The sequence below is a fragment of the Macaca fascicularis genome, chromosome 20, assembly GCF_037993035.2.
Source record: "Macaca fascicularis isolate 582-1 chromosome 20, T2T-MFA8v1.1".
Taxonomy (NCBI): domain Eukaryota; kingdom Metazoa; phylum Chordata; class Mammalia; order Primates; family Cercopithecidae; genus Macaca; species Macaca fascicularis.
The window spans coordinates 60,986,850-60,999,147 of record NC_088394.1 but is presented as its reverse complement, the minus strand read 5'-3'; the positions used below and the strand labels follow the sequence as shown (position 1 = coordinate 60,999,147).

Here is a 12,298-nt window from a genome sequence, read left to right as displayed (position 1 = left end):
TAGAGACTTACAAAGAGACTTAGACTCCCATACAATAATAATGGGAGACTTCAACACTCCACTGTCAACATTAGACAGATCAACGAGACAGAAAGTTAACAAGGATATCCAGGAATTGAACTCATCTCTGCAGCAAGCAGACCTAATAGACATCTATAGAACTCTCCACCCCAAATCAACAGAATATACATTCTTCTCAGCACCACATCGCACTTACTCCAAAATTGACCACATAATTGGAAGTAAAGCACTGCTCAGCAAATGTACAAGAACAGAAATTATAACAAACTGTCTCTCAGACCACAGTGCAATCAAACTAGAACTCAGGACTAAGAAACTCAATCAAAACCGCTCAACTACATGGAAACTGAACAACCTGCTCCTGAATGACTACTGGGTACATAACGAAATGAAGGCAGAAATAAAGATGTTCTTTGAAACCAATGAGAACAAAGATACAACATACCAGAATCTCTGGGACACATTTAAAGCAGTGTGTAGAGGGAAATTTATAGCACTAAATGCCCACAAGAGAAAGCAGGAAAGATCTAAAATTGACACTCTAACATCACAATTAAAAGAACTAGAGAAGCAAGAGCAAACACATTCGAAAGCTAGCAGAAGGCAATAACTAACTAAGATCAGAGCAGAACTGAAGGAGATAGAAACACAAAAAACCCTCCAAAAAATCAATGAATCCAGGAGTTGGTTTTTTGAAAAGATTAACAAAATTGACAGACCGCTAGCAAGACTAATAAAGAAGAAAAGAGAGAAGAATCAAATTGACGCAATAAAAAATGATAAAGGGGATATCACCACCGACCGCACAGAAATACAAACTACCATCAGAGAATACTATAAACACCTCTATGCAAATAAACTGGAAAATCTAGAAGAAATGGATAATTTCCTGGACACTTACACTCTTCCAAGACTAAACCAGGAAGAAGTTGAATCCCTGAATAGACCAATAGCAGACTCTGAAATTGAGGCAATAATTAATAGCCTACCAACCAAAAAAAGTCCAGGACCAGATGGATTCACAGCCGAATTCTACCAGAGGTACAAGGAGGAGCTGGTACCATTCCTTCTGAAACTATTCCAATCAATAGAAAAAGAGGGAATCCTCCCTAACTCATTTTATGAGGCCAACATCATCCTGATACCAAAGCCTGGCAGAGACACAACAAAAAAAGAGAATTTTAGACCCATATCCCTGATGAACATCGATGCAAAAATCCTCAATAAAATACTGGCAAACCGGATTCAGCAACACATCAAAAAGCTTATCCACCATGATCAAGTGGGCTTCATCCCTGGGATGCAAGGCTGGTTCAACATTCGCAAATCAATAAACATAATCCAGCATATAAACAGAACCAAAGACAAGAACCACATGATTATCTCAATAGATGCAGAAAAGGCTTTTGACAAAATTCAACAGCCCTTCATGCTAAAAACGCTCAATAAATTCAGTACTGACGGAACGTACCTCAAAATAATAAGAGCTATTTATGACAAACCCACAGCCAATATCATACTGAATGGGCAAAAACTGGAAAAATTCCCTTTGAAAACTGGCACAAGACAGGGATGCCCTCTCTCACCACTCCTATTCAACATAGTGTTGGAAGTTCTGGCTAGGGCAATCAGGCAAGAGAAAGAAATCAAGGGTATTCAGTTAGGAAAAGAAGAAGTCAAATTGTCCCTCTTTGCAGATGACATGATTGTATATTTAGAAAATCCCACTGTCTCAGCCCAAAATCTCCTTAAGCTGATAAGCAACTTCAGCAAAATCTCAGGATACAAAATTAATGTGCAAAAATCACAAGCATTCTTATACACCAGTAACAGACAAACAGAGAGCCAAATCAGGAATGAACTTCCATTCACAATTGCTTCAAAGAGAATAAAATACCTAGGAATCCAACTTACAAGGGATGTAAAGGACCTCTTCAAGGAGAACTACAAACCACTGCTCAGTGAAATAAAAGAGGATACAAACAAATGGAAGAACATACCATGCTCATGGATAGGAAGAATCAATATCGTGAAAATGGCCATACTGCCCAAGGTTATTTATAGATTCAATGCCATCCCCATCAAGCTACCAATGAGTTTCTTCACAGAATTGGAAAAAACTGCTTTAAAGTTCATATGGAACCAAAAAAGAGCCCGCATCTCCAAGACAATCCTAAGTCAAAAGAACAAAGCTGGAGGCATCACGCTACCTGACTTCAAACTATACTACAAGGCTACAGTAACCAAAACTGCATGGTACCGGTACCAAAACAGAGATACAGACCAATGGAACAGAACAGAGTCCTCAGAAATAATACCACACATCTACAGCCATCTGATCTTTGACAAACCTGAGAGAAACAAGAAATGGGGAAAGGATTCCCTATTTAATAAATGGTGCTGGGAAAAATGGCTAGCCATAAGTAGAAAGCTGAAACTGGATCCTTTCCTTACTCCTTATACGAAAATTAATTCAAGATGGATTAGAGACTTAAATGTTAGACCTAATACCATAAAAATCCTAGAGGAAAACCTAGGTAGTACCATTCAGGACATAGGCATGGGCAAAGACTTCATGTCTAAAACACCAAAAGCAACAGCAGCAAAAGCCAAAATTGACAAATGGGATCTCATTAAACTAAAGAGCTTCTGCACAGCAAAAGAAACTACCATCAGAGTGAACAGGCAACCTACAGAATGGGAGAAAATTTTTGCAATCTACTCATCTGACAAAGGGCTAATATCCAGAACCTACAAAGAACTCAAACAAATTTACAAGAAAAAAACAAACAGCCCCATCAAAAAGTGGGCAAAGGATATGAACAGACATTTCTCAAAAGAAGACATTCATACAGCCAACAGACACATGAAAAAATGCTCATCATCACTGGCCATCAGAGAAATGCAAATCAAAACCACAATGAGATACCATCTCACACCAGTTAGAATGGTGATCATTAAAAAGTCAGGAAACAACAGGTGCTGGAGAGGCTGTGGAGAAATAGGAACACTTTTACACTGTTGGTGGGATTGTAAACTAGTTCAACCATTATGGAAAACAGTATGGCGATTCCTCAAGGATCTAGAACTAGATGTACCATATGACCCAGCCATCCCATTACTGGGGATATACCCAAAGGATTAGAAATCATGCTGCTATAAAGACACATGCACACGTATGTTTATTGCGGCACTATTCACAATAGCAAAGACTTGGAATCAACCCAAATGTCCATCAGTGACAGACTGGATTAAGAAAATGTGGCTCATATACTCCATGGAATACTATGCAGCCATAAAAAAGGATGAGTTTGTGTCCTTTGTAGGGACATGGATGCAGCTGGAAACCATCATTCTTAGCAAACTATCACAAGAACAGAAAACCAAACACCACATGTTCTCACTCATAGGTGGGAACTGAACAATGAGATCACTTGGACTCGGGAAGGGGAACATCACACACTGGGGCCTATCATGGGGAGGGGGGAGGGGGGAGGGGGGAGGGATTGCATTGGGAGTTATACCTGATGTAAATGACGAGTTGATGGGTGCTGACGAGTTGATGGGTGCAGCACAGCAACATGGCACAAGTATACATATGTAACAAACCTGCACGTTATGCACATGTACCCTAGAACTTAAAGTATAATAATAATAATAATAAAAAGAAAAAAAAAAAAAGAACATGGTTTCTAGGGCCTGACGCCATGAGTTCAAATCTCAGGTCTGCTATTTACTAGAAGTGTAAGTCTGCATAAGTTGTTTAATGTGTCTGGGACTCAGTTTCCTCATCCTTTAAGAGAAGAATATTCATGTCTCCTATTCATAAGGTTGTTATAGAAATTAATAGATGAGTTACTATTTGTAAAGCTTTTAGAACAGTAGCTAAGGAAAAGAACTTGCTACATAAATTTTCATTCTGAAAGTGAATATTTTTTTAAAAAAATTATGTCTTAAAATCAATCTTATATGTACCTAAGATTAACCATAAAAATAACTTTCTGTATTACATATAGTCATATAAGCATTTAAAATGACGGGCCATTGCTCTTAAAAGCAAGTTGATTCAGTATTCTTTCCAAAAGAAGAAAAGAGATAATTTAATCTTTTTAACAGATTGAATGTTATTGTTTATTGATCATGTGGAAACTCTTAAATTCATTAGTATTAAGCTAGACATTTTTTTATACAAGAAAAAAAAGTTGTCATCTTGTTTCAACACTTCTAGTGTTAGAAATAATTGTGCTTTACAGCAAAATGGCAGCCAGAAGAAAGAGGTGAAGAAATATCAACTTTAATTAAACCCTTTCTTTCTAATACACTTCACAGCTTATATGCAAGAATAATTTATCACTGTGTGAATGAGTATTTAATACTTGGCATGGTGCAAGATGGGCAGGGATCTTGCCTCCCCATATGCTGTTTCCTTTTTCTTTCTTTCTTCTTCTTGAGTTTTCACAGAGTCAATGTCAAGTTTGGAGTTGAAATTTGAGATTCAAATCATATATTAAAATTTTATTGATGGCCTGCTTTGTGCTCAGGTGCCAGACATACAAATGTGAATAAGATATAATCCCATCCATTCAGAAGTTTCCAGTCTAGTAAGGAGATACTGTATGAATCAGAAGAAATGCCCATCACTAGTTCACTGAAACTAATTGTGAATATGAAGCCATCTGAAGAAAATTTTACACAGGCTTCATTTTACAGAGTGAGACAGAGCCTCTGAGAGTAGAATCAATGATGTTCCATGGCAAATTAGTGCCAGATTCTCCACCAAATCTCAAGTTTCATGACTTCTGCCCAGAAATCTTTCTGTTGTTTCATATTGCCTCATTTTAGCATCTAACCCCTCCTGGGGCCTTCTTTGTGCTCTTTCCAAACAGTCAGTTTGGCTTTCTAGAAACAGCATCTGATGTACTATTAAAGTGCCTGAATGTCAGGAAGAAGCTGCTAAATGATGACACTGCCTTTTCCATCTTTCTCTCTCTCCCACGTAGCCTTTTACATTTCCCAAAGTGTCTGTTTACAACAAATATTAAAGATTTCAACTCCCCTATTCCTTGAATAAAGACTAACATAATACCATCCCAAAATATTATTGAGAAAAGTGACAGTCACTAGGCATTAAGTGCACATCTGTGGCCTCCCAGATACCACTTTGCCATATTACAAAGGAAACAGAAAGACTTGGGCTGGTATAGTCAAAGGTCATCAAAATGGAATGGACCTGTATCTACAAATTATAATTTCACCAGTTCTTTTATTTTCTAGGTTGCTGAGGTCAGATGGCTATGGTATCCCAAGTAACTCGTTTGTTCTCAGTGCCCATCTTGGAGAAAGCACCTCATCACCCTCTTTGAGGCATCTCCATGTTCAAGGCATGGGTACCCTTACAGTTCCATGTGGCTGAGGAAGCCTCACAATTATGGTGGAAGGCAAGGAGGAGCAAGTCACATCTTACACGGATGGCAGCAGGCAAAGAGAGAGCTTGTGCAGGGAAACTTCCCCTTATAAACCTGTCAGATCTCCTGAGACTTATTCACTATCATGAGAACAGCATGGCAAAGACCTGCAACCATGATTCAGTTGCCTCCCACTGGGTCTCTCCCACAACACATATTAAATTCAAGATGAGATTTGGGTGGGGACACAGCCAAACCATATCAGACCTTGACCCATTATTTCTCCTGTAAATATTTCCATAACCGTCAGTGGTTTCTTGAGATCTTCCCCTGTATTGTGACACTCTGGGAAAAGAAGAAGGAGCCTAGTGCATGCCCAGTTCCCAACTCTGTGTTCAGGCCTGTATGGGTGCAACAATTCTTGTCATCCTCATTGTTCACATGAAAACATTGAGGTTCAGAGTGATTGATTGGCATGCCCAAAGTAACCCAGATTGTAAAATATGGAAGTGGTATTCTGATCCATCTGCAGCTGACCTCTAAGTCTATGTACCTTCCACTATGCCAAGATCCATGCTCTTTCCTTCTTGCTCCCTTTTTCCCTGAACCATTTCACCCAAAGAAGATAGCAAAAAAATTAGGTGATGACAGTGATCCCTACAATGCCCAATAAGTTTTTCAGTTTCATTTAGACACAGATGCTGAAATAGAACGTTATCTTCAATATCAATGTGTCATCCTCCTGAAAAAGAACTATCTCAGGTTCCCTCACATTGGTGGTGAACTCATCTGATTCTCTTTCTGGAGTCTGGGTGGCACTCCAGAGAGAGAAGGTGATTCTCCAGAAAACAAATGTATGGTTCTAAGAGAGGAGAACAAGCAAGGGGAATTCCTTAGAGAAGAATTAAGTTTTCAGCATGAGAAAGTCCGATGAAGAAGTCCAGAACCCAAGGCAGGAGTTAAGGACTGCCAATGAGAACCAGAGTGCTGGAGAGAGGACAGGAGTGATTGTGGGTCAAAAACCTCTGAAGAGTGTAGAAAGGTGAAAGGCATTAATGGCTTATCCTCACTGGTGTTGAGTAGCTCAGTCATGGCTGGGTGCTGGGAACACGACCTTGGGCTGGTTAGTAGGACATACTGTTTTGTTTTATTTTCCTTCTCCTAGTTAGTGAAAGCTTGTAAAATATCCTTTCTGAGACTTCCAGGCTAAGCAAGGTAGGATATTTGGCTTCGTGGATGGATCTTTGCCAGACAAAAGCAAATCTTCCTCCTTGAATTGACACTATACCCTTAACTGATTTACCAAAGAGACCTTGACCCATTATTTCTCCTATAAATATTTCAGTAGCCATCAATGGTTTCCTGGGATCTTCCCCCTACATCCCTTCTCTAACAGGATCCACTGCCTGCCCGCCTTCTTCATTACTACCTCCAGGCATGCTGAACATCTTGGAACACACTGTGCTTTTGGATGTGATGTTCCTTCTGCACAGAATCCCACACTTTCCTTTCTTATTACAGCAATCCTCACTAAAGGATTGAGTCCAGCCATCCATCCTCTCCCTGAACTGAACCCCAGTGTGGATTATATGTTCCCCATCTGGACTCCTTTAATTCCCTGTTTTCTTATTAAAAAATCATATATAAGCACCGTTTTGATCAATTATAATAACAGTTAAATATGGAGTGCTTACTAGTACCAGGCATCGTGCTAAGAGACTTATATGCATTACTCATTGAATCCCAGTGGCAGCTTTGTAGTGGGTACACTGTTATCCTCACTTCATAAATGGGCAAGCTGAGCTCAAAGCAGTCGGTGAGCTTCCCCAAAGCCGGTAGTTCCCACGTGATAAAACTGATGCCCAGTCCTGAAGGCTTAGTGAATGGAATGGAAATGAAGTGGGGATTCGGCCTGCAGCTAATCCAACCTCTCTCTGCTTGCAGAAGCTGACTGGGGACGTGGGCAGCCCTGACGTGATGAGCTCAGCCAGCAGAGACATTCCATCCCAAGAGAGGTCTGCGTGACACGTCCGGGAGGCCACCCTCGGCAAGACCACCGCACGGTTGGTGGAAGGGGTGACAGCTGCATTCTCCTGTGCCTACCACGTAACCAAAAATGAAGGAGAACTACTGTTTACAAGCCGCCCTGGTGTGCCTGGGCATGCTGTGCCACAGTCAGGCCTTTGCCCCAGAGCGGCGGGGCCACCTGCGGCCCTCCTTCCATGGACACCACGAGAAGGGCAAGGAGGGGCAGGTGCTACAGCGCTCCAAGCGTGGCTGGGTCTGGAACCAGTTCTTCGTGATAGAGGAGTACACCGGGCCTGACCCCGTGCTTGTGGGCAGGGTAAGGCTGCCTTCCCTCAATCCTGAGCTCTCCATCCCACCACTGGAATAATCGCCTGTGGCCAGAAAGAAACAAAAGGCCCACAGGCATCTAAGAGAGAAAACACCAATGGCCTGAACAGCCAGTAAAACCACCCAAATATTGTACATAATATGTTATTCCAGACACTTATCCATGTTGAGAATACTTCTTAGGTTTTTCCATTTAGTTTTATGGAGTTATATCATAAAACTCATTTATCATATTATTTAAATATGGAGTCTCTCTCTGTTGCCCAGACTGGCATGCAGTAGTGTGATCATAGCTCACTGTAATCTCAAACTCCTGGCCTCAAAGGATCCTCCTGCTTTAGCCTCCTGAGTAGCTGGGACTACAGGCTCATGCCACCATGCCTGGCTAATTTGTATTTTATTTTATTTTTTGTAGAGAAAGGGTCTTGCTGTGTTGCCCAGGTTGACTTCAAACCCCTGACCTAAGTGATCCTCCCTCATCAGTCTCCCAAAGTGTTGGGATTGCAGGCCTGAGTCACTACGCCAGGCTCAAACTCCATTTTGAATGACTGCTTAATAGCCCATTAAACAGACATAGCCATAATTGGTTTAACCATTTTCCAGCTGAAGGCATTTCCCTGACCACACCCTCATCCCAACCTGAATGCGCCTCCTTTGACCCTTTATCATAGCTTTCCTTTCTGTATTCGATGTGTCTACTTATTAATCTGTTTACTTGACTAGACTTCAAGCTGCTTTGTGTCAGGGGCAGTGCCATCCTTGTGTACTTATGTCCTGGTGCTAGATCCAACTTTGAGGAGACGAACGAATATGTATCAGAAGGTTGGATGTGGTTTTATCCCTGTTTCCACAATGGTAAAACCCAGTGAGATGACTGCCCATTCCAGGCTCTGTGGTCTCTGTGTATCCCTCACAGAAAAGTGCAAGTAGAGGAAGAGAGTCCAAAATACAAATTCAAGAGAGTCTGGAAAATTATCTCCCCACTAGCATTTGTAATAAAATATACAGTTATCTTTCAGATGATAGTGACATTAAAACCACAAAAAGATATGTGTGGCCAGCGCAGTGGCTCACACCTGTAATCCCAGCACTCCAGGAGGCTGAGGCAGGTGAATCATTGGATGTCAGGAGTTCGAGATGAGCCTGCCCAGTATGGAGAAACCCCGTCTCTACTAACAATACAAATATTAGCCAGGCGTGGTGACGAGTGCCTGTAATCCCAACTACTCCAGGCTGAGGCAGGAGAATTGCTTGAACCTGGGAGGGAGTGGTTGCAGTAAGCCGAGATGCGCCACTGCACTCCAGCCTGGGAGACAGAGTAAGACTCTGTCTCAAAAAATAAATAAAAAATAAATAAATAAATGAGATAATTATTAACAATGCCAGTTAATATGAACAATATTAATAGTATTATTCATTACTAATGCAATTTTCATATTTTTTGTTAAAGTATTTTTATTATTTAAATTTAAATTATTATTATGAGACAAAGGCCTCCATCTCCAAAAAAAAGAAGAAACAGAAAACAAAAAGATCTTTAGATACCTAAGAACTGAAATCCTATGATGTGGAGCTGCTGTGCTAGGCAAAATGTAAACTAGATTAAGATAGCTCCTGACCTCAAAGAGGTCTAGTGGAAAAGAGACAGTTACCTAAGCAATTAAAAAAATAAAAATAAAAAAAAGAAAAAGAGTAATAATGAGGAAATTCTATGTAAATGATTATGAATTTACATAGTAATATTTGGGAGAGATGTCAAAGGAAGGTTTCAAGGAGAACATGGGAATAACCTGTAACCTAAAAGATGAACAAGAATTATCCAGTGGAAGGTAAAAGGGAAAGACAGTAGGTTTTTGGGGTTTCTGAACCCTACTGATTTCTACAAAGTTATCTTAATTGTTCTTTTACATGAGAACAGCACTTCATATTCACATAATTGACATACTTGAAGGAGATTCATGTTAGAATCTCAATGACATTGTGTAAGTTTGGAAAAATTTCTTCTTGAAGATGTACCAAAGGAATTTCACTCATTTATATCCCAAATGGAAATATGTGGAAGTCGACGTGAGAAATGGAAATGGAAATAATTGGCATATGGAATTCCCTAAGTAGAGGAGATGGGCTGTGTGCCCAGAGAGGAAAAATAGATTTCAGCCATGGCAAGGGATGTGGAACTTGAATGATGTGAAGGGCTGTGCATGAATCATTCTGAGATATGAATAGAACCTTCTGCTTTGGGGACTTTCTCAATGGGAAGCAGTGTGTGTGTGTTCAGGTTGGGGGTTGCAGAAGAAACAGGATCTGGAGAGTCATTTCAGCATCTCTGTGGAATAAGCAATTGTCGTGCCTACTAGAAGAAAATATAGGAAAAAAAAGAGGGAAAAGGAAAACTCTAGTATTATTCATGCTGTGTGACCTTCAAAACCTAGGCGCATGAGGATGAATCTGATGTCAGGTTGGATAGGGGAAAAGTAAATAAAGTGGTTGGTCCTGTGGACCTTTCTTCTGAAATGTGCTGAGACAGTTCCCTAGAAATAGGAGGGATGGAGTAGATGGTTTATTTCCTAACAACCTTTGATTTGATGACATTCAAGGTTGAATACTCAAGATGCCCTGAAAAAGTGAAATTTGGTAAACCATGGACTTTCAGATTTCTTGTGGAAATACAGCCTGTGTCATGCTGTGCTATGCAGAGAGGGAAGCCATTCGTCTTTGGAGTTAGGAATTGGCTGTGTATGCCTCAGCAACTGGATCCCTTGATAGCGCTGAATGGTTTCTGAAACTGTGTTGTTTTGTGTTGTGTGTGTGTGTGTGTGTGTGTGTGTGTGTGTGTGTGTGTGTGGAGCCTAGTAAGTATCCATGTCAATTGTATAAATCATCTTTGTTAGATACAAAAAAGAGAAGTTATATCCAACTTCTCGACCTGAAAACAAAGTAGAAAAATAATACGAAATGTTTTGTTAAATTTTTAGTTATTTGGCTGATCATGAAATAGATCTGGTTAATTTTCAAGAAACTTGCCAATTTTATATGTAATATAGGAAGGCCTCTAGAAAGATTCAATGTCTGGGCATTCCCATTAAAGTCAGCATTGTATTTATAGTTTCTTGTTCCTCATTCGTACGTCTTTGCCCTTAACTTCTGCCAGGTCTGCAGCAGGGTAAGCAGAAGAACAAAGGTAAGCCTTCCCTGAGATGGGAGTGCGGGCAGGAACTTTGCCTTCATTAAGGAAACTTGACTGAATGAAGATTGGGGCAATTCTGTTCATCCGTCCTAGGCCATCAAACAGCTTTGTGTTTTACTGTCAAATGGACTTATTCATCAGAAATGTGTTAGCCATAATTTCATGACAACACATTGTTATGAATAATAAATTCTGAAGGAAAGTCTGTTTATTTTTTCCTCCGAGAAACAAAGAGTACTAAAAACAAAATGGTCTTTGTAATTTGTACCTACAGGTAACTCCCTGAGCTGAAATAATGTGGTTTCACTGAAGCACTGCAAATCAGTTAGATATCTTTGGGGAAATTGAAAGAAAACTAAATATTTAAAAATCAATGTATTCAACCTTGCTTTATGAGCAAGGTCTCTAGGCCTTAGTCTCATAATAATAATCATGAGGTAAGGTCTCTAGGCCTTAGTCTCATAGTAATAATTTAAATTGAAATAATAAAATACCAATTTTCACAAAAACATAAAAATGGCATTAGTAATAAATAATACTAATATTATTACTATTTAAATGGCATTGATAATAATCATAGTTTTTATTTTAATTAATTAATTAAAATTAATTAATCATGCCCGGTTAATTTTTGTATTTTTTCTAGAGATGGGGTTTCAGCATATTGGCCAGGCTGTTCTCGAACCCCTAACCTCAAGTGATCCACCTGCCTCAGCATCCCAAAATGCTGAGATTACAGGCATGAGCCAGTGTGCCTGACCTCTTTTTTGTTATTTTAAATACCATTTGAATAAAGCTCTCTAGTTTGCAATGGCTTTTCTTACTTAGTAGGTAGAACCAAGGTCTTTTTTGCTACTTGACTGCTCTTGAAACCCACTAGAACAGTAAAAATAATGCTTGCTTTTTCCCACAAAGGGCAGAATGAGGACCAAGGACCTCAGATTAAAATGACAGCTGCAGAAATTGAGGTTGAACAGCAAGGCGGGGTGAGGAGTGTTTTTGTTACAGGGAAACCAGATGTGATTTTTGGGATACTTTCGTGTTTGAAAACACAGAGCAGAGTGAGGTGGAACAGAAGATGGTTGTAAGTTAAGAGACCTAGTTGATTTCTTGGGCCTTATAAGTGTGAATTTAGGCAAATATCATCTTATCTCTAAGCTCTGTCAAAGAAGACAAACTTGGGGATGTTTAAGATTCTTTCTGACACCTAAGAAATTGTATACATACCAACCCATACCACTAGTCCTACCTGCCTTTAGGGTTAGGATGGACACTTCTTTCAGGCAGGTCACATCCCCAAATCCTCATACCCTGTGTACCGCAAAGCAGG

General features: G+C 39.9%; 1 protein-coding gene and 1 long non-coding RNA gene across 7 annotated transcripts in view; one reads left to right on the top strand and one right to left on the bottom strand.

The window, feature by feature from the left end:
• LOC123570529 (uncharacterized) overlaps positions 1-12,298 on the bottom strand; it is a 450,649-nt gene that overhangs the window by 34,222 nt on the left and 404,129 nt on the right. The gene's annotated exons all lie outside the window — the stretch shown is intronic.
• The window catches only part of CDH11 (cadherin 11), a 182,109-nt gene that overhangs the window by 116,312 nt on the left and 53,499 nt on the right, over positions 1-12,298 (top strand). For 3 of the 4 annotated variants that reach the window (XM_065536991.1, XM_065536993.1, XM_065536992.1), the window contains one exon: positions 7,371-7,770. The exons of the other annotated variant lie outside the window; for it this stretch is intronic. In XM_065536991.1, coding sequence (XP_065393063.1) covers positions 7,543-7,770 — 228 coding nt within the window. In that variant the 5' untranslated portion in view covers positions 7,371-7,542. The remainder of the gene's footprint in view (positions 1-7,370; positions 7,771-12,298) is intronic. 4 annotated transcript variants of the gene reach the window in all.